We start from the raw sequence: 23878 nt of genomic DNA on the forward strand, positions 1-23878 counted from the left end.
TTACAGTCGACAGAACACTAAAGATAATGAGAGTAATTTCTACAGAACCAGTTGATTATTTACCAACTTGCAGACTTTGCCTACCTAGCTGTCAGAAATGTTACTCAGAAAAGTTTTCAACAATTGTTACAGATGTTCAGTACGCGCATACCATAAGTCTGTGGATATGAAAGCATCTGCGCAGGTACTTTCGAGTTGACAACTTTTATAACAGCATTAGTATGAGACATAACAGCCTTTAGACAGGGTCATTTTCTGTAACAAATTGAATAAACATCTGCAAGGTCATGATAGTATGATACATGGTTGTTTTTACACACACACACACATACATATACACACACCCACAAACAAAAAAAAAAATTAATTAATGATTTTTTAAAGTGGACTACAAATTACAATGTAAAAATGGATCTAACTTGCATAAAACTGCTATAGGAAAAATATTCCTGTATTGTATACCAATATTGTGATTTTCTCAAAAAAATATATTAATTGCATATAGTATTTTATACCAGTATTGTGATTCTACTGAAACATTGCACAATGCATTATTTTACACCTAAAGTACATGTAAAGCAGTCAGTTAAAGCAATGTACATGAAACTGATAAGAACAAGTCATTCCTACATTTAAAATTTACATCGTTACAATTACATAAGGAAATCATATAATACTTATGTAGATGAAATAAATAATTGCAAAATACTAGACCAGACAAAAAATGAAATAATATGAATAATAATATTGTTTTCCAGTCGTTCCGTCCCCAAGTCGTTCCGGCCTCGGTTGTTCCAGCCCCAAGTAGATCCGGCCTCATTTTAAAAGTCGTTCCGTCCCCAAAATAAAAATATTTAATTTTACCAATTAGTCAATGAATTTAGATAAATTATTTGAGATTTTACCGAAGTCGCATATTTTTTATAAAGATTAGTCAACAAATGTGTATTCATAATGTTTCCGTCAAGAACCATAGATATTGTTTTTGTAATGTTTTATCACATTATTTCATAATTAAGAGCATTAATAAAGATTAAGAGAGTAATCGGATGTAGTGATTAATTAGTTACTTATGCACTGCTAATTATAAATGATTTAATTAATAAATTGATGATTAAAGAATGTATCAAAAATTAATTGGCGGTAATAATTTTTGATGATTTAATTGATTGGCGGTAATAATTTTTGATGATTTAATTGATTGACAGTAATAGTTTTTGATGATACATTTTGATTGGATTATGTCTTTGATGGTAAATTTCACTTGTTTGTACAATTAGTTTTTATAAAAACATATGCCCAAGCTGAGAAAAAAAAAACAACTCACATGTCAGGTCTATATAAATAACAACCGAATCTTAGTTCTTCATTATTTGAAAAAAACGTTATTCTTGATGTATCCTTGTGTAGGTTGTACGACAGAAGTAAGACCAAGACAGCATGCCTTGTCGTGTGACTCTTGTTCCAGATGACAACATCGAAAATGTGGCCGGAACGACTTTTCTGTTGTTGTATTCAGTTTTTTCATGTTCATTCAACATCGTCTTGTTTCCAAATGATACATATCAATAAAAAAACTGGGGCCGGAACAACTTTTTTGTTGTTGTATTCAGTTCTATCAGTAACCTTCAAAAGGTTGGGGGTGTTCGACTATTTAATTTGCAGAAGGAAAAACTTCGAGAAGTTGGTAATAAAATTACCAACCCTTTTTGGCGAGATGTGGTTAAGGGTTTACATGATATCAAACCGTACAAACGTGCAGGATATTTTAAGTTTAGATATTTTGAATTTTGCATCTCTTGATGATTTCCCCTATTTTATCAAATGGAAATCAAAAGGGGTGACAAATTTAAAAGATTTGATAGACAAGCATACAAAAACATTTTATACTTTTGATAGGATAGGTCAGCTTTGTAATACTAAAAATTTTATTAAATATTATAGTCTTCTCTCTTGCATTCCACCTGATTTAAAAAATCAGTTGAAAGAAGGGTTGCAGGGAATGACTATGTATGATTTTGAAAATTTTACTGTGTATAACAAATTTATTACAAATTTACAGACATGTAAAAGTATTAAATTTGTTTATAAGGATTTGGTTAAAAGTATTTTTGTTTTGCCTAATCCTAAAATTGAGGCATGGCAAGAAAAGGTAAATATGGAAAGATTTGAATGGAGGAATTTTTTTCTAACTTTACAAAAATGTTGTAAGAATTCCTACCTTAAAACTTTCCAATACAAATTATTACACAGAATACTTCCTACAAATACTTTTTTGTTTAAAATAGGTTTTGTCAACTCTAAGGTTTGCACTTTTTGTAAAAATCATGATGAAGCTATTGAGCATGTTTTCTATAAGTGTTGCCATATTCAGGCTTTTTTACACGAATTTTTCGTTAGACTGAAAAGAGTTTTTCGCGACATTAATAAAGATAAGAAAAACATACTGCTTGGTTATCCAGAATATTCATCATTGTTAAATTTGCTTGTTATTATTGTTAAGAATTATATTTATAAGTGTAAATTGGATGAAAAACTTCCAAATATAAGTGGTGTAAAGCAAAAAATTTTACATTATAAAAGTCTAGATATGTATAATGGAACACAAAATAATGTTATACATAAAACACAGCTATTCTGGGCCCCATGTGATCAGATTTTTCAATAATTTTCAAATAATATAAAAAAATAATAGAAAAAGGAGCAAACTTTTTTATATATACTATCTGGGTGCAACTGTGCGAGAGTGTGCAATGAGAGTTACAAAGAGAGTAGAAAGGAGTAATGAATGAATATTAAAATAAAAGGATTAATGATATTGTATATAGTTGAAGCAAGGAAAAGAGAGTGAATGAACATTTTTTTTTAATTGATATATATAAGGATTTATTTCAAAAACATTATATTATTGTTCCAGATGGCAACATCAAAAATGTGGCCGGAACGACTTTTCTGTTGTTGTATTCAGTTCTTTCATGATCATTCAACATCGTCTTGTTTCTAAATGATACATATCAATAAAAAAACTGGGGCCAGAACGACTTTTTTGTTGTTGTATTCAGTTCTTTCAGTATTGGTGGTCATGATCATCATCGTCCTGTTTCCAAATGATACATATATATACAATAAAAAACTGGGGCCGGAACGACTTTTTTGTTGTTGTATTCAGTTCTTTCAGTATTGGTGGTCATGATCATCATCGTCCTGTTTCCAAATGATACATATATATACAATAAAAACTGGGGCCCGGAACGACTTTGGGCCGGAACGACTTGGGCTGGAACGACTTGCATCCATAATATTAACACTTATTATCGTCCATTAGATATTTCAAGATACAAAAAGATTCTAGAGAATTGATGACGAAAAACATTTTTTTTTTGAATTTGTAATGAAAATTTTTATGGATATGTCTGCAAAATAAAGTTATTATTTTGTTCTTGTTAAAATTTCTATTGCAGTGATTAAATGATCATAACAATAAACAGTTATTTATTTTACATTTTGTTACAGGTAGTGATTTAGTCTTATTAGAATCAGTCATTATAATAAACTATTTTAATTCATTTAATTTCAAAGTACTTTGATGCTCTAAATAATCCAGTCATCTAAAAAATTAAGTCATCTGTATCTAAGTAAACCTTTTTGATGTCTTTGATCTTCATTAGTTTTTTTTAAGTTCTTCTTGATGTTTTTGATGTTATGTTTAAAGAAAAGTGTTTCAGAAAAATACAAGCCATGATTAGTAATTTGACCATAAGATAAATGGCCACCTAATCAGCCATGCCAATCATTCAGTAAACATGGCAAGCTTCTACACACATCATTGCCCATATTGCAGAACAGTATCATGTTTAATTGACTTTTTATGAGAATAACACACAATGGAACTGTTGAACTGTTGAACTGTTGATCTGTTGAAATGTTATAATTTGTTATTAATACTTCATGATGTTATATGTATCACAATAATAAACAGAATATATTAATTGTCTTTTACATGTTCAGGTGTCTATACTATGCAGAAACTTTCAGTATACTTAAGTTTCATACAAATCCACATCACAACTGCAACATGACATGCAAATAAGCAAATTTAAGGAACTGGTCAAAATACACAACAACAAAATCAGAAAATCTACAAAAGGCACTGCAAAATTCACATTTTGTGTTTACATAAAACAATCATTACTCATTGTTTTAGAAGAAACGGAGTATTTTTCAACCAGGGACTGATATCTAAAATAGAATTTGGTAAGAGACCTTTTAAGACACATTTCCTCATACCCCTGACTCAGGAGTCTGTTATGCAGATATTTATGGTGTTGAAGGAAATCCGAGTTGGTTAGTACTTGCTATAGCGTAGCAAATCAATTGTAAAATATAAACACCAAATGCAGGAGATGAAGGGATATTGCTGCACAGGTAAGGAAAATTTATTGTATTAAAATTAGTCATCTCTTTTATCATAAATCTTACTGCTGAGATGACCACTGTAGTCAAGGTCGAGATGTAGGTCCAAAAAAGATGCAGAACAGGCTGTTTCTATAGTCTCCTTTATCCCGAGCACTGGTGGATATATTGACGGTAACCATTTACAAAAAGAAGGGTAATTGATGGACAATACATCATCAATATATCTGTATGTAAAGTTAAAGGATTTAGCATCTTTAAAATTTTATTCTTTATGAGATCAGATCATTAATTTTTAATTTACCATTTTGGACCTTTCTACCATTTAACTTTCTTCTGTAGCATATAAACCAGTATGCCAGTTCACTATTGTGGTGGTTGTCTCATGGACGTTTGGTCTACACTTTTGCTTCACTTTCAGACCATGTATTCATTTGTTTCTTAATATTATTTAACAGACCAGTAACTTATTTAACTATATATTTCTTTTCATTTTCCAGGCTGCAGAAACTGTTAAAGTTCCAGATAAATTTGTTGCAGCATTAGCAGATATTGTTGGCAAGAAAAATGTTTCCACAGCAATGGCTATTCGTGATCAGCATGGTCATGATGAGTCATATCACAGGTACAAAAATAACATTTGGTATGCATTTGATTAAAAAGTTATTTAGGACATACAAGATTTAAGCATGGATTATCATTCTGATATAAGATTCTGCTAAATACATGTACTCTTGAATTGCTGATCCGTGAATGCTGCTTTTCCAATTTTTAAATCAGACTACAGAAAACCTTTTTTTCTAAGAATTTGAAATCTTTTTCTTGGCAGTATAGTACACTTTATGACGGAAGTAATAAAAATGTTGTGTTTTGTTTATTTTTCTGTAAATTAATTTTATTTTGTTGAATTCCATTAATGTATACATTAACATTGCTAATTTTTAATGTTTAGTCTTTCTCTGATCCACTGCATTTATACTGGAAAAACTTATTGTTCATGCAGCTAGACTATGATGTAGTAGTCCCTGTAATGTCACTAAACTCGAAAAGAATACAGTCTAAAATAAAATCATGTTTGTTAGCACTTAGACCATGCCTACTCAGATTTAAAATGGCACTTCTCCCAAAATATTATTCTTATCTTCCAGCATTTTTTTTTTATAAATGTATTATTGAGAAGATAATAAACACTAATATTTAATTGTTTTAAATCCAAGTTTGGGATTTTAATAGTAAAGTAAAATTATTTCTCTAATTTCCGACCCACTGTTAACGTAATTCAGGAAAATGCATACAAACATTATATTCATTTGAGCATAGCCTAAAAGGCTTAATAAAACACAATATGAATCAGTGTCTTGTCTCATTTACTGTAAATTAATCACAGTATATTGAAATTGATATTAAATTTTATACAGTGTAAAGGTCAGAAAGTGTGGGAATAAAAGCTTTTTCAATTTTAGGAATTGCCCACCAGAAGTAGTGACATTCCCTCGAAGTGTTGAGGAAGTCAGTAAAATAGCAGCACTTTGTAATGATAATGAGATACCATTGATTCCCTTTGGAAGTGGTACAGGACTGGAAGGAGGAATTAATGCTGTAAAAGTATGTATTGCTGATGTTCTACATTGTAGAAAAGAAATTCACAGTAAAAAAGTCTCTTAATTTTAATTGAAACAGAAATATACAACCATTTTAATAATTCAAACACAAATTCTCTTCATGGAGAGAAGTACACAATATTTATATGAACCTGTAAAATATACTGAAGGTACGACCTTCTTCTTCTGTTACAAATAAAAAAACCAATATTATGATTATGATAATCAATTAAAAAAAAATTTAAAAACAATTTATATGAAATTGCCAGTTACCATCCCTGGTACTATTCTAGGAAATGAGTATTGTCACATACCACTTTCTTTGATGCATCTTAAGTCAATTATGTTTGGTTTTAAATTTTGTCATATGCTAATTCCATAAACAATTGTAATTGGTTCCTCATTAACATTAGTTGGTTGATATGATGTTATGTTTGCAAAATAACTCTATATCTATTTTATCTTTTTTGTTTAAAAAAAAAAACAAGCCTTTCATATTTTTTATACTAATCTGGGGATACATTAAACAGCATTTTTACTGTGCATCTGTGTTGATAGATCTGCCTTTCCTGATTTTAACTTTAGCACTGGAGCTTTTCTTTTCATGAATGCAAGGTCAATAAACTTGATTTTTTGGTATTTTATTATTTTGACCTAAGTCCCAACCAAAGCATTAGTGATAAGTTAGCACATTTTCTTGTTTGTTTACAAAAAGTTTATTACATATGGACTTTTGTAAATTTCTAGTTTTGATAAAAATTGTGTTATATTGACAAATGTCAACCCCTCTGGGTAAATGATTATATTGTTCAAGACAGCATCCTTGCAAAAATGTTCTTTCAAGATTTTTTTCAATGATAATTCTAATTCAGCTAAGTATTTGAAAAAAAATCTATTGGCTCAAGCTTCACAGTGCATGCACTATAGCTAAGTTTAAGTGAAATCAGATTGTTTTATCGTTTTAGAAAATGTTTTATGTGCTGTTTTTAGGGAGGAGTATGTGTGGATGTAAGCAAGATGGACCAGATACTTTCTGTTCATCCTGAAGACTTTGACTGTACAGTAGAATCAGGTGTAACCAGAATGGCCTTAAACAGTTATCTCAGGGATACTGGACTATGGTTTCCTATTGGTGAGTTAATATTAGCCTAAGATAAGAGGAGAGTATTAATATTCTTTATTTTATATTAGAGAAATATAAACTGTTCTTATTGGTTAAAACATGGTCATGTGGTATTCATTAATGTATGTTAAAATGTCAGAAATGCATTATCATGCAAAAATGCCAGGGTTACTACCATACAATATTCAAATACAAATACATGTACATATACAAAAGCTTACTTTAATGTTGATATTTTAAAACAATACAACATAAGCTCCTGGGAGCTTTTAAAATCGATATTGCACTTTTCAGATTCTTCAATGAAATAAACACCTTAGTTTCTTATGTAGATGGATTTATTGATGAGTTAATTGCCCTTGGAAAATGGTATTGCCTTCAACATTGTGGCTTATGGCATTATCAGCATTACAGGTTCACTTTCCATCCCACGGGCAGTCAATTTATCGTGATAATGCTATGTATTAGCATCTATTGTATAATTATATTTCAATAGTTTTATTTGAGCACCCAAAATGCGTAGAAAGTATATTTATTGGTGGTAAACAATCATGACAGCAAATAACACTTAAGCTCCGTCTACCATCTTATGTTTGAAACTTAGAATGAACTACTGTATCACTTAGTATCACTGTATGGGGCGACCAAGGGAAGAACAGTAATATAATTTGTACTTGTTATATATAATTAAATTTGATAAAAAAAATATTGGAATTGCAGTATAAACACACTAATAGCATATTGACTAGAAATACAAACAATTTACAAAATTGACACAAATCAGATAAAGAAACACATGTCAAAGCCGCGTATTTTACCCTGATTCCATGCCTCATCAGTATATCTGTTAACCTTAGTAGAAGGCTCTTCCCATTGGTACTGTCTAGTGTTGGACACTTACATGTAAAAGCAAATTCTTGATATAAAAATTACAATCATCTAAGTATTTTCACCCAAAAGTTAATAATTTTAAAGCCAAAAACCTTCGTCATATCAAACATTTTAATATGGGTGATTCTATATTTCTCATTGATTTTGTGGGAGTCTCCAAATAATGTTTTTAGGGTTAACATGTGTGTATCAGTTTGTGTATTGATTTTATTTCAAGTCAATACACTTTTATTTTCAATAAATGTGACTTTCTGATTCAAACATTACTTTTTTGAAAAATATGAAGAGGTATTGTTTTCACTTTAAAAAAGTCATTTAAGCTGGTGGTATTATAAAAAATAGCAATAAAATATAGATGTGTTTCATCTGTGGTAAGGGGAAATAAATATATGGTATCTATAAAAAATTATCATTTTTCAAAAACTTATTCAGATTTTCATACTTTATGTCTATTCAAATATAGAAAAGATGATTACCCGGTATTGGATTTTTTAAGGAAAAATTTATATTTTTTTGCATTTTAGTAAAGCAGGCTTTGAGAAAGTGTGTTTTTCTAATGAATGAAGTAGCTTTTGTGCTTTTAGAAAAAAAAATGGGACGCAAATCTAGCCAAAAAAGTATTGTTTTAATTTTTCAGACCCAGGAGCAGATGCATCACTCTGTGGAATGTGTTCTACAAGTGCTTCTGGAACAAATGCAGTTAGATATGGAACTATGAGAGAAAATGTTCTGAATTTAGAAGTGGTTTTAGCTGATGGGCGTGTTATAAATACTGCTGGAGAGGGAAGGAGAACAAAGTATGTATATCTGTCCCTTAAAAAATCAAGTCAATCAGACAATAAGATTGCTTGTAATTGTAACAAGGAGAAACGGTGAAAAATATTAATGCTTACAATTAATGAAGAAAGAAAAAATGAAGAATATTTTTAATACCAGTAGAAGTAATACAAAAAAGTTATAGTAAAAATATAAAAATAATGGCTGCAAAAAAACAAATAATGAGTATACAAAAATAAATGAACACTTCTATTGTGTGCTTAAATACTTGTATCATGCTTTTAAACAAATGCTCCTATCATGTGTTAGAATGCAAGCAAAACACTCAGCAAATGCACAATAAATGATACATGAATGCTAAAATGGGAAAAGTAAATGTTCACCCTTTTGTTAATTTTTTACTTTATCCATTTTCCAATTTCATCCACTGGCACTATGTGACATTGTTTGTAACAGCTTTGGTATATTCATGAGAATTTTTATACTTTACTTTCTTTAAAAGCTGATTATGGATACTCTCAGATTTATTATAAGTACAATGTATGAATAAATAAAAATTATGTTTAAAATTTTTATATTTAAAATTCGAGCATTGCCTTTTTTGAAATTTGATTTTGTGGTATATTGACTATTTTCTTCTATTTAGAAAAACATCAGCAGGTTATAATCTGACAAATCTTTTTGTTGGGTCCGAAGGAACTTTAGGAGTCATTACAAAGGCCACATTGCGTTTGTATGGTATACCAGAAGCAGTAAGTCTGTAAACATTAATGAATTAATCTAAAATGTGTTGAGACGAATACACATTTTATTATGTCATAACTTCTGTCTTTTTGTTTTAGTTAATCATTATTCAAATAGAAAACTCTTTTCCTAAGGGTTGGAGAAAAAAAAAATCATGAATAATTCTAAGCCGACAGATAAAAAAAGCACAAGTTATGAAAGAATTAATCTAAAAAAATTGAGAATGAGTTGCTGAAATATCCTGTTCCTACATTTATTTATCTTTTGAATATCAATAATATATGTAATTTTCAATATAATATTTATGAAAAAGAACACTTGTACATTTCTAATTTAAACCATTCGATATAATAAATTTACTCTAGATGCTGCAACCAGCCCTCTCAGAAAATTCAAGAATCTTGCAAAGTCTGGAAAAAGTGAATAATATTACTTGATGTTGTCCGATTGTCATACAACGTTTTATTTGAAAAGTGTCAGAGAATTTCTAAAGGCCTGTCTGCAGCTGTTAGTAAGAGATGGAATGAACATTTGCCACTGCATTGAGATTGGCTGTAATGGTGTGTTTTCTTGTATTTACAGGCAGTTGCAGCTATTTGTCATTTCCCAGATGTCCAGTCTGCTGTTGATACAACAGTTCAGGTATTACAGGCAGGGATTCAGATGGCCAGAATAGGTATGTTGTTGTCATTTCAGATCCAGAAGATGGATGGGTTTCTAGGGATTGGAACCCACTCCCTTTCTTTTTATGGAAAACACTTATTTTGTGAAAACATTTAGGAAATGAGCAAATAATAGCCCCTGGAACTCCCCTACCCCACACTTTTTGTAAATTCCTGGATCTATCCCTGTCAGATTTGCGGTAACTTCATTTTGGTATACCAGTAATTTCAATGAAAATAAAATCTAGTGTTATTCTTAGTGTACATCATATATGTACTGTATGGTATTATAGTTGCTCAACTATTCACCATGTATTTATTGTTTGGAATAGTTGTGGTCATATTTTTTTCATAAAGAAAAGGTATGCTCCAATACTGAAAAAAAAACGAAGTTTTAAATGCCGAACTTTTGCTTGCTTGAAATTTTTATATGAACATAAAAGAAAATGACTGATGTTTGATTTCTCGTATATTTATTTTCCAGAATTTTTAGATGAAGTATCAATAGATGCAGTTAACAAATTTAACAAAATGGATATGAAAGTTGCACCATCGCTATTTTTAGAATTCACAGGAAGTCCTTCATCTTTAGATGAACAAGCAGCATTAGTTGGTAAATGTTTATGAATGAAATTGTGCATGTCCCTGAATTTGTGTGCCTTAAATTTAGGTGTATATATGCTATATAAATTAATGGAATTAGCCAGTTGAACTATAAATTCTTTCAATAGCAAGGCATCTTAAAAGATAGAAATAGGTCAGTGTTCTGAAGGAAATTGGATAAACTGTTTACCTTTGAGATTTGTACATGTTTGTTTATGTGTGGATAACAAAATACTTTTTCTATGTAGCATCTTATACCTCCAAAATAATATTGAAAAAGCTTTCTTTACATATTGCTGAATGCCTATTCTGAAGGCAATTGCTATAAATGTGGAATTTTTATGTGGTGTTAATTTTGATAAGTGTAAGTGTTTGTAAGAATCAAGCAGAATGGAAGAAATCAGAAACATTCATATCAAAAACCCACTGGTCTGACCATGTAATATCACTCAGGGATGCTTTCTCTATTTGAAAAGATCATTATTTGATCTCTGCATCACTGGCTTGCTCAGAAATTTTTCTATAGAATGTTAGAAAAAAATTAGGTTTTTGTCAGAGTTATCTGCCCTTGCAATGTTCATTTTTCATTGCATTTCAAAATTATAACTCAATGCATCTATAATTTATGGAAAATACCAGATTCCTATGGTGCAAATATTCAAATTACACTTTCAAAATGGTGGGTTTTTTCATACCATGTTTCACCTACTGCTTAATTCTTACAGTGACTGTGTAAGTTTTGCATTCTTGCGTGTTAATCTTAGCGACTTGAAAAATTAAAGAAGAGAATTTTCTGTTATGGTTTTATTAATACAGATATTTCTTGATTGTGTGTGTTGCCAAAGTTACCCTCATAGTGAAAGCTTCTGTCTTAACATTATTTACAACTTAATGTAAGTTCTCTTTTACAGATCACCTTTCACTAATGGCAATCTTATTAAAATTCGATCTACATATTGATCCAAGCACTGACTGAATGAAGAAGTTAAATGTAGTAGGTTGAGTTTTAATGAAATTGCAAAAATTGCACTAATCCTCATTCTATAGTTTCTCATATTGGAAGGTAGATAAAGTCATTCATTTAGTACATATTGCCAATAAGCCTACCATTAAATTATCTGTAAAGAATGATTTTCTTAGGTTAATCTAAAATTTTGGAATTTTAAGATATCATTTTTTTTCTTTTTTTTTCAGCTGATTTGTGTTCAATGAACAATGGCTCAGATTTCAAGTGGGCTAAGGATGCAGATGAAAGAAATCATTTATGGAAGGCCAGACATGACATCCTTTATGCATGCATGGCACTTAAACCAGGCAGTAAGGTGAGACTTTGAAGCTGAGCTTTAAGTTTTGTGTATCAGTATATCAGTCATGCCCAGTGATAAGGTTTCATTTGATTTATTTTTAACCCCACTCAACAGGTGGATAGTATATTGGAATCACATTATCTGTCCATCCATCTATCATTCCTCATGATTTCATTGCAATTATCTTGGCTCTGCCTGCATGGATTGATTTCAAATATGATATATGCCTTTTTATAGATGGGGCATGCATTGTAGATTATAAAATGGTTGCTGTCTTATATCAACTTTCTGTTTAGTAGACTTTCCAATTTTTCACCACTAATAAGTACTTATATATATAAACTAAATGGGGTATACCTAGCACAACAACATCTACAAATTCATATTAATACTGTGAGGGTTAGGTAAGTTGATCACAAAAGTTGGGTCACTTAGTACTTGGTTTTCATTGGTTTAAGCTCTGGTCCTTCTGCTTTGGTTTTCTGTTTAGGTACCAATAATGTAACATAAATCTGTGGTTCAGTTGAAACATGACACATATATACGAAATATGGTATTGGTGAAACCCATGTTCTAAATTATTGGGATGCTTTATCTACTTTATGGACAGATAGATTATTATGATATTCCAGCTTGCACAGTGTGATAGGAACAGGTGATTTGAAAATGGGCTGTTGTGATTGATTGTTGTGAAATTGTTTTGCATTGTCTATAAAATCTGATTGGACAGAAGCAAATTACTTAGTTATTATTACACTTATTTTTTAAATTTGAGAACCTTTTCCTCCCAAAATTTCTTTCTACATCTATAATTAAAATATGGAGTAAAAATTTCATACCTTATTCTTTCATTACAGCCATACTCTACAGATGTGTGTGTACCTATTTCAAAGTTACCAGAAATTATCACAAGATCAAAAGAAGAGATTAAGAAATCTGGAGTGTGTGGTTAGTATTATTTGGTATACATAGATGTAATTTAGCTTGGATACTTTATCATTAAGAAGAATTTAATATCGTCACTGGTTGAATGGGATCTGTACTGTACAGTAGCAGTTTGAAACCCCCTCATTTTTGTTGGAAAATTCTGTTAAATTCAAGCATTCTGGGGTAAAAATTGACCAATTATAACCTGGAATGCCCCTTTTTCCTCTCTCTAGATTCACTACTCCTGCACTTATCTTTGTGTCTGATCATCCTGTAGCAACTTTGATTCTTATTTCTCATTTGGGAGCAAAATGTTATTTGAATTTTCACATAGCTCAGTCAAACTATGACATACTAAATCCTCTTCTTTTGAATCTAAGGATACAGCAAAAGTTTGTGTCACTTGCTGTAATTCAGAATTTTTCTTGTTTCATTTGCAATGAGTAAAATAGTTTACTTCTTCCATGGCCAAAATGACCATTATTGGGTGAACTGCCTTAGACAACTGACAAGCTATCAGACATAGATACAAATTCCAATGGAATAGTAAAAAGTTGAAATTGACTTGTTATATACCTTATGCATTTCATCTGGTGTGCTAGTGATTATTATCACAGGGATTGGATATGCGCCTAGTACAGGGGGAGTCGAAGACTCTACTACTGCTGCTGACTAGCCTACTTATAGGTGAAAAAGAAAGCCGAGTGCGTAAGTCTTTCTTGTCAGTACAAAGCCTCTACCAGTCTAAGACCTCTACAGTGCCTCCTCGCGACAGCACACAGTAACTAGGGTCTAGTATCGTAGGCTAAACTGTAGAGGATCTCGGAGTATCAAGGACCCTAGAGATGCAGTGTGTAGGCCCATCGGCGTGTGGATACGCCCTAGCACTCATCAACCTTGATCCAGCTATGGGTTAAAGCAACGAAGAAAAAATCTACAACTGTGGAGGAGAGCCCCCCCCACCGCACCAACAGTAGAGCTTTAATGACTGTAGGTAGAAAAAGCCGAGAGGAGACTACCAACATGACTAGGGAGGCCCTCAACATGGTAAAAACCAATACAAACATTGGGTGTTGGAACGTGAGAACGATGTATGCAACAGGCAAGCTCGCACAGATAACAGCTGAGATGCAACGGTACAAACTACAAATTTTAGGTGTCAGTGAAAGTAGATGGACAGGATCTGGAAAGATAAAAACAACAACAGGCGAAACAGTACTATACTCAGGAAGAGAAGATGGGAAACATCAGGAGGGAGTAGCCATCATTCTAAAGAAAGGAGTAGACAGAACCCTGATGGAATGGAAACCAGTCAGCAACAGATTGATCATGGCTAGACTGAGGGGTAAACAAGTTAATATGACGCTACTTCAGTGCTATGCTCCAATAAATGATGCCAGCGATGAAGACAAAGATGCATTCTATGAGCAACTTCAACAAAGAGTTAGATCAAAGCCCACATCATGACATCAAAATAATTATGGGTGACCTGAATGCAAAAGTAGGCAATAACAACTTGAACTTTGAAAGAACTATGGGTACACATGGATGTGGTAGTATGAATGAAAATGGTGAAAGATTAACTGACTTCTGCAACATCAACAACTATGTCATTGGAGGCACACTATTCCCTCATAAGGATATCCATAAGTTAACGTGGTATTCACCAAACTTAAGAGACAGAAATCAAATTGACCACATCATGATAAATGGAATGTGGAGACGATCTTTGCTAGATGTAAGAGTCGAAAGAGGAGCTGATGTAGAAAGTGACCATCAACTTGTTACAGCAAATATCAGACTCAAGCTCAGAGCAGCTGGAAAGAAAGTTACAACCACTCGTTATGATACAGAAAAACTTAACATCTTGAAGGTAAAAAATGACTTTTCAATAACACTCAAGAATCGTTATGAAACGTTAAATATCTTGGAAGATGTTGTGGATGATATTGATGAAAAATGGAACAAAATAACCGACATATATACAAAAACAAGCGAAGAGTGTTTAGGTTTGCGACAAAAGCAAAAACATAAGGACTGGATAACACCTGAAACTTGGAAAACAATAAATAATAGAAGAGAGATTAAAGCCAAAAGAGATAAGACCAAATCACATCGGCTAAAAGAAAGACTCCAACAAGAATACAGCTCAATACAAAAAGAAGTTAAGAAACTAGTTCGAACAGACAAACGGAATTTTATGGAAGAGCTAGCAAATAATGCAGAAGAAGCAGCACAGAAAGTAGAACAGAGTAAATTATACAAAATTACAAGAACTATATGTGGGAAGAATAGATCATCTCCAAATTTACATGTCAAAGACAAACAGGGTAACATATTAACCTCAGAAAGCACTCAAGAAAAAAGGTGGACAGAACATTTTGAAGAGTTACTTAACAGGCCACCACCTTCTCAAGAACCGGAAATTAAAGATGCAGAAGTAGAGCTTGACATAGATATAGAACCACCAGAAATATCTGAAATCATAACAGCAATCAAAAGTCTGAAAAGTGGCAAAGCACCAGGTAGTGATAATCTCAATGCAGAACTCTTTAAAAACGATCCATACCTATCTGCAAAAATTCTCCATCCCATCTTCCAAGATATCTGGAATAAGACCAAAGTACCAGATGAGTGGAACAAAGGAACCATCATAAAATTACCAAAGAAAGGGTCATTAAATGATAGTAATAACTGGCAAGGTATTACTTTGATTTCTATCCCAAGTAAGATACTAGCCAAAGTTGTCATCAAAAGAATTGCAAGATCTGTAGATGAACTATTGAGAAAAGAACAAGCTGGATTTAGACCAGGTAGAGGCTGCATCGACCAAATTTTCACGCTACGCAATATTATTGAGCAGAGCACTGAATGGCAGAGACAACTCTATATTAACTTTACAGATTTTGGAAAAGCTTTTGATAGCATACATAGTGAAAGTTTATGGAAAATAATTAGATCATACGGAATACCACAACAACTTATAGACGTCATCAAAAGTTTCTACACAAACTTCAGATGCAGAGTCGGAAACAACAGCGACATGTATTTCAATGTAAAAACTGGAGTCCATCAAGGCTGTGTTATGTCATCAACACTTTTCATCATAGCCATTGATTGGGTGATGCGACAAACAACGAAAGATACTCCAAGAGGCATCAGATGGAATACCTTCTCCATCTTGGAAGATCTAGACTTTGCCGATGACATAGCTTTGCTTTCTCACACCCACCAACTTATACAAGAAAAGACCAAGAAACTTCAGAATTTTGCAGGACAAATTGGGCTAAACATCAACAAAAAGAAAACTGAGGTTATGATGTTGAATGTAAATAAACCAACACCTATCAAACTGCACGAACAATGTCTACCTTTTACCAACAAATTCACATACCTCGGTAGTATAGTTACAACTGATGGAGGTGCGGAGAGCGACATCCACCTTAGACTCTCAAAAGCAAGAGGAGCATTTAATAGCTTGCAACCTGTCTGGAGATCAGGACAGTACACTATCCGCACCAAACTAAAATTCTATAACAGTTGCGTCTTGCCTATCCTGCTTTATGGGTCAGAGTGCTGGAGGATAACAGAGTTAGACCAACACAAACTCTCAACCTTTCACACCAGGAGTCTGAGGAGGATCGTAAGAATATTTTGGCCTCTTAAGATCAGTAATCAGGACCTCCTTAATAGATGTCAACAAGAAGACATGGCCACCATCATTATGAAACGAAGATGGAAGTGGTTAGGACATGTCCTGCGAAAAGACCCAAAAGACAACACAAAAACAGCCCTATTCTGGACACCTGAGGGAAAACGCAGGAGAGGACGCCCAAAGATCACCTGGAGACACACCATTGAAGCAGAAGTCAAAGAACATAAGAAGACTTGGGGCACATTACAGAAACTTGCCAATGATAGACAAGAGTGGAGGAACTTCGTTGCTGCCCTACATGCCAGTGGCGTAAAGGGCAGTAAGTAAGTAAGTAAGTAAGTAAGCATTTCATCTGGTAATGGTCATCCAAGGCCAACTCTGTCATATGAAGTTAGCTATTTAAATTGTTGTTATTCAGCACTTAAGGGGTACTATTTTATTTGTCATAGTAACGAGCTTCATTGACAGTATGGAATATTAATGAGGCAACCCATTCATAGGTCACGAACTATGTATCTGTCGAAGCTAGTGATAAAATGTTAGTTAGCATACTTACATTGAGTTTTGAAGTAAAATCACTGAAATGTGTTTTAAGTAGCACTCCAGCTAATAATGGGTGAAAAGCCTACATATTTTTATTTTTGATATTATGTTTGAATTGCCATAGTAAACAGAAATTAACATTCGGTTTTTCATATAACCCGTACTCTTAGTAGATAAAAATTATATAGAATGTACTGAAGATTTCAAAATTTTTAGAGATCTCAGTAAATGACACTCAAAAACAATAAAATCTATTGGATTTTCAATGTTGATTATCTCCTAAGAGCAGACAGATTGGAATGAATAATTAAACATTTCTTAGACCCATAAAACAACTTAATTACAAAAATAAAAATATGTAGCCTTTTTTTGGGGTGTATCACATTTTTCAGATTTTGCATGATTTTTACAAAGACTACTGCTTAACTTAAATATTTTTCCTAAGGTCCCATAGTCGGCCATGTTGGGGATGGAAATTTCCATATTTTCTTTCCTGTGGACCTCAATGACAAAGAAGAATTACAAAAGATCCATGAAGTATCAGAGAAAATGGCATTGTAAGTTTATATTGTAGATCCATTTGGATTCACGTTGGGTCATGTAGGCGATGGGAACTTCCATGTTCTATTTCTTGGCGATCCAAATAACCCAAAAGAAATGCAACAAATGATTGATTTGGCTGGTAAAATAGCAGAGTAAGTCTAAAACCTGCAAAGCATTTGCTATAACTCAATCCTATTTGTATATATGTGTATATATATATATATATATCACTTCAATAAAGTTCAACAGACCTTTCCCATTGTAACATATGAGGCTAGAGTAGGATGCACAAAATAATCAAGTTTATGAATGTCTACTGTCTATGCATACTGTGTAAGAGTTGTTATATCCATTTCCCAGCTTATACATGTTGTACCAATGTTTCAGTTTTTATAAGCTTCTTCACTACAAATGAAATATTTGGCATTAATCCCTTTTTACTGAAATTTTTTTTTCCTAATACCTATGCAGCTTTTATATTCAACTGGATTTTGGGTTTTTGACCCTTTAGGATCAAAATACCTTATGTCACTGGTTTATGCTGGGAACTACTATTTCTGAACTCTGCACAAAAATAAAGTCCAAATGTAATTCCTTTTATATCATTCAGGATCTCTTTTATAAGTAGTAAATATATTTCTGACAATTGTTCAGTTCAATAATATTTTATTATTTATGCAAATTGAAATTAAAATTCTAGTATTCAAATCAACTGAAGATTTGAGGGACTACTTTTTGGCCTAGAAAGATATTTAGTAATAAAGTTGTATTTAGAGAATTTAATTCTTGCTGTGATGTCTCGAGAAACATTGAATGTGTTAAGAATGTTCCATGTAAAAAATTCATCAGTCAAAATCTACATCCTATCATTAATATTTCATGTTTAACAAACAGGAAGTAAAGAGGAGTGATTTTAAGCAAGTGAAATTGGCAGGAAAATTCAAATTGATAATAAGTATCTAGTTTTGCAAAAGCTCATGTTCATGAGCTGTAATTTGGTTTATTTGAGTACAATTACAGTGTGGGATAAATGCTCAGTTAAATTAGTTTTTAAAGGTAAATGCAAATTAACTTTTGGACAGGTTTAATAATTTTAGGAATAGTTGAATAGAACAAAATTTGTAGATGTAAATAAAGTTGGATACTTTATAACTATTGATTACAGTTCATACTTCAGAAATAAGTAGTTAAGGTTGGCATTCCATTTCTATATTTTGGAGAAAAAAAAACAATGTTAAATAATGTGGGAAACACAAATGTATGATTACAGTGTTATTTTACATCATGTAATCTTTGAAAGTTTGTTTATGCTACAATTTTCACTAGAATAAAAAAACCTCCACTGCTAACAGCACTTTAATTATTAACATGTAATTCATAATTTTAAGTTGTTTCAATAAAAGGCAATTAGGGTTAAGCTTTGCTTATGAGGGAAAGAGCTATTTGTCCTCAAAGAATGTTTCATTTTGTGGATAATGCACCACTATGCACCCCAGCTAATTATCATGCACAATATTATACATGGTTGGAAAGCCTACATATTTTTATTAAATTTTATTTAAAATGCTTAAGTAAACAGAACATATGCGGCTTTTCATAGAAATTGTGTTCTTAGGAGTGGAAAGTTGTGTAGAATGCTTTGTAGAATTCAAAATTAAGGGAAATAACTCTGTAAAAGACACTAAAATTCAATAGGAACATTTGGGTTTTTCATGTGGATTATCTCCCAAGAGCAAACAGTTTGGAATGAATGATTATACATTTCGTCATATAGACCTATAAAGCATCTTAATAACAAAAATAAAAATATGTAGACTCTTTGGGGGTGTATCACATATTACAGAATTTGCATGATTCTTACAAAGACTGATACTTAAAAGTTCATTGATTGATTGATTGTTGGGGTTTAACGTCCGAGCAGCAATATTTCAGCTATATTCAGACGATGAACATGAAACGGATGATAAAATGAACATGAAATGATGATGAAATGAAAAACAGGATGGGACACAAGGACAGTAGGGTCGACAAATTTTGATTGCCACTAGAAAAAGGGAGGGATGGGTAAGGTCGGGCAATTTAGCCTCCTGTGGCGGAGCGCAAAGGTTCCTACTCCTATCGAATACCACAGCAGGGTTCTTTAACGTGCGAGGAACGTGGCATCTTTCCCAACACGGTGCACCACTATGGTTTGCGGTCCAGTTTTCCGTATTATAGCCTGACAACCCCAGCATGTAACACGCCAGGGGTACCCTATTCCACCACCTGGGGCACACATTCCAGTTGCCCTGTGGGCAGAGCGCCTAGCCCCCGGCTAGATTTCTGAGCACTATTTAGTCGCCTTTTACGACAAGCTTAGCGCTGCTACAGGCCTATTCTTTTAACACCCGGACCTGCACGGGGCACCAAAAGTTCAAAAGTTCAAGCAATCACCTAACTGCATACATCCTTTCCAAGAAACATCCCATCTGACAAAATTATTATGAATTATTTTTATTTCAGAACATGTACATATATAGAGCTTCTCTTACGCTCTGTCCTTATGAAAATAGTATACAGATCTGGTTGTGATGATTTCAGATAGGTTGACTTAAGTTATCGATGCAAGAAATTTGGCTGCTTTAATTTTTTAACATATTGTGCACTTATTGTTCATAAGACATATAAGCCATTTAATCATAAAATTCTTTGTAATGATGGGTTCACTTTTTTTCGTTTGGCTAGCCTATTCAGAAGTTAACAAAATTCTCCAGATAATATGTTTTACGAGTGACACTGGGTCACCTTGAGTAGTTTGAGTTTGAGAGCTGCCAGCACATTCATAAATCAATTCAAAATTATCCCCACAGTTTGGGAAAGTATATAGGAATCACCTTGTTTATTCTTCTGTCCACATTTCTTGTTATACTTTCTTAATCTCTTCAGGATGTCTTTGGAAATGAATGGTACTTGTACTGGTGAACATGGAATTGGTCAGGGTAAGAGAGCTTTGCTAGAGAAGGAGATTGGAGAAACAGGTATCCAGGTGATGAAACAGATCAAACAAACAATTGACCCAAAGGGTATTATGAATCCTACAAAGGTCTTTTTCTGAACAAAACAGATAGAAAATTTGACATTTCAAATAGATTTTCTAATTGAAAACAAACAAAATTGATTATTATCAAAGATATGTATATACAGTTTGATCAATTTTTATAAATGATAATATGGTGCTTTTTGTTATTTTAAAATGATAGTGATTTTTATGGGAAATTTTACAATGTAATTTAACCATTTTTTTTGTATACTTTCTTTTAAATGTGATTAATTTCTTACTGGTTGTTAAGTATATATGTTGAAGTAAAGATGTGTATTTTGTGTCAATGCAAAGGACCACATCAAAAATTTAATGTAGGGGTAAAAGTTTAAATCACATATTTTTTTTCTTCTTTTTGAATTTCCAATTGTAAAGCTTTATCTGTAAGATTTGTATTGTGATAAAACATAATTAAAAGAATACTACAATACTGGATGGCAAATTTTACCTAGAGAGGCTACACGTTTTGCAACCCCTGATTTATTTAACCTGTAATAAATTATTACCCTTTTTGAACTTTTGATGTGATCCATGTAGTTTACCAAGCATTTTTAAATTGATCTCCTTATTATATATTTAATTTATACCTATCACATAATTTCTTGTGTAATGTGTAATCTTTTTAAGTGGTGGTTAAATGTGATAAAAATATTTATATTGAACATATATTGCTTGAAATTGGTTTTCTCTTTTACAGTAGTAATGGAAAGCAACTCACGTCACTTAAGTTCTTAAGTGTCCTTAAACTCACATAGTAGAACAAAGTTGAACTTTGATATGGGGTGGGGGCTAGGGTTAAATTTTCTTACCTTTTTTTGTTTTTGTTTTTTTTTTTTTGTTATTTTGGTAAATATAGGTCTTTCGTGGTTTTCTTCTGCCCAAGGTGGAGAAAAAAATATATATACATTTTGTATATACATGTACATGTATATAAACAATCAAATAAAAGAGATAATAAATAATAAATAAATAATAAATAAATGATCTCTTTTATTTTTTTCTCTTTGGTCTGTTTTGTTTGCCTTATTTTAGAGAAATGAGGTTGTCCCTTTTTATTTCCAATTTCATCTTAGCCCCCTATCCCGTACAAATCAAATGGTTGTTGTTTAATCCAAACCCCACTCTTTGGTACTGCTAAGGTGGTATGGGAGTGAAGCAAGCTCTTTAATATATAGAAATTGGAAAGCAGAATGTGTATATGAACCACTTAAAAAAAAGTTGTTATTTGTTTTGAAACCCAGTCCACGTTAAAGCAAGGTTATATGAATTTAATAATTTAAAAAAGAAAAAAAACATGAACTTCGACATGGTGAAACTAAATTCATAAGGCTAAATTTGTTACTGCTCAACAGTATACATGGAATATCCTATCTTTATGAAAACTTATTTTACCTTTATAAAATTCTACCTCTGTATAGCTGACATGTACCTGATTTCAACTGATTAATTTTGGATTTTTTTATTTTTATGCTTATTTGTAGAAATTTTTATTGGCTTGCATGAAGGGCTGTTGCCTTCTCAGTATGGCAGGGAAAGTAAATAATTTTTAAATCACAGCACAATTTAAAGTTGTAATTTGATAAATGGCAGGAACATTTCAGCTAAATTTCAAATGTTTTTTTTTTCATTTCCAATTTGTTATCAGATGTGGTCTCAGATGATTATATTGTGGAAGTTTAGAAAAGTTTAATGATCAATAAAATGTGCAATAATTTTGTGTATATCTGTTCAGGCTTATTCTGTTTATTACAGCAAGTTCTATAGTCAACTTCAGGGAATAGAGTTGAATAAATGATCATTACACAATAAAACCATCTTAGGTAGTTTTTAATTTAGAAGGAGATGAACTTTACATCATTTTATAGATATTTTAATCAAAGTTTATATTGTCAATTGTCCAGTTAACTACCTAAGATATTTCATCAGGTAATGGTCATTTAATTTATGGAATCAAACTCTATTCACTGAAGTTAATTATTTAACTTGCTGTAAAACATTGACTGATCTGTTAGCCTTAGGTTTTGTCTCTCATGTGTACGGTTGTACTTGTGAAAGTTTACATTGACTTATGTAATAACTTTTCAAACAGGGTAATACAGATATGGAAGAAATGTCTATGAAACAACCATCAAAGCTATAAATAATGAAAGAACAAGAGAGCACTGTCTTCTTGAAATTCACTTGAAAGCTCAATTAAACAAATTCACATAAATTACATTTATGTAAAAATTCACAGCATTCTCACATAATTTTGTATATGAAACTCACAAAGCGATGCACTTTTTCCCATTAAGGGTCTTAATTTACATGAGGGACAAATGTTTAGAAGGATTGTAAAGATTAAAAGGAATATCTTTTTCATATATTAAAATGGAAGGCCATTTCCATCCCAAATGTAGGACAGAATTTGAGTATGTATAATTTTGTAATAATCAGTTTAAAAATTTAATACAATAAATAAATTTTAAATAAAAGTTTTTGTTTGTAACTTTCATTTCAGAAATTTATTTTTTATGAACCCATTTTTTGATGGAAGTGCAATATTACACTGCTGTCCATCCATTTGTCTATCCAGTCATACATCATTAGAAAACTAACTCTTAAGACCTTAGAGGAATTTGGATATTTTTAAAAAAAAAAGTCTTCATGGAAGGAATTCATTGTTTTATATGAATCATTTCAGAGATATGGGACTTTAAACATGGAGAAATAGGAAAACATGCGAATCTCTAGTAGTATATGAGACAGGTGCATCCTCAAGGAGGTAGATCTAGGGTAAGGGACACAACTCTTACAAACCATTGGAACATTTGTCTTCACCATTTTACACCAATTTCATGTAAGGATCAAAGTAACTTGAAATGATTTTGTTCTGTTTCAAAGGAAACCTTGAAAGGATTTGGTGAAATTGAATATTATACAAACATATCACTGATTTCAAGAGTTATGTCCCTTAGTTACCTTAGGCCTACCTCCTCAAATGCTGTGAAGAAATTAAAATTTTAGAAAT

General features: G+C 32.0%; 1 protein-coding gene across 2 annotated transcripts; it reads left to right on the forward strand.

Annotated features, from left to right (window-relative positions):
* The first annotated feature begins 4 nt into the window (after positions 1–4).
* Positions 5–22587, forward strand: LOC148617112 (D-lactate dehydrogenase, mitochondrial-like). Of its 2 annotated transcripts, none has more exons than XM_088584435.1 (12): positions 5–184; positions 4914–5038; positions 5877–6018; positions 7005–7146; positions 8666–8825; positions 9452–9557; positions 10132–10225; positions 10696–10824; positions 12009–12136; positions 12979–13069; positions 17692–17803; positions 20715–22587. In XM_088584435.1, the coding sequence occupies exons 1-12, from the start codon at positions 98–100 to the stop codon at positions 20881–20883; spliced, it is 1485 nt and encodes a 494-aa protein (XP_088440561.1). In that variant the 5' UTR covers positions 5–97; the 3' UTR covers positions 20884–22587. The 2 variants fall into 2 exon arrangements, with proteins under 2 accessions (XP_088440561.1, XP_088440560.1); XM_088584434.1 differs by lacking the exon at positions 17692–17803 and adding an exon at positions 17821–17941 and having other exon boundaries at positions 19–184; positions 20715–21019.
* Positions 22588–23878: the final 1291 nt, after the last annotated feature.

The sequence above is a fragment of the Perna viridis genome, chromosome 5 (assembly GCF_037379345.1).
Source record: "Perna viridis isolate PV_CMFRI_1.1 ecotype Kerala chromosome 5, ASM3737934v1, whole genome shotgun sequence".
Taxonomy (NCBI): Eukaryota; Metazoa; Mollusca; class Bivalvia; order Mytilida; family Mytilidae; genus Perna; species Perna viridis.

Excerpts from the sequence above, each read along its gene's own strand:
- LOC148617112 (XM_088584434.1), top strand. The coding sequence starts at position 98 with ATGTTACTCAGAAAAGTTTTCAACAATTGTTACAGATGTTCAGTACGC. Across the intron at positions 7,147-8,665 it reads TGGACTATGGTTTCCTATTG|ACCCAGGAGCAGATGCATCA; the intron begins GTGAGTTAATAT and ends TTAATTTTTCAG. Across the intron at positions 13,070-17,820 it reads TAAGAAATCTGGAGTGTGTG|ATCCATTTGGATTCACGTTG; the intron begins GTTAGTATTATT and ends TTTATATTGTAG.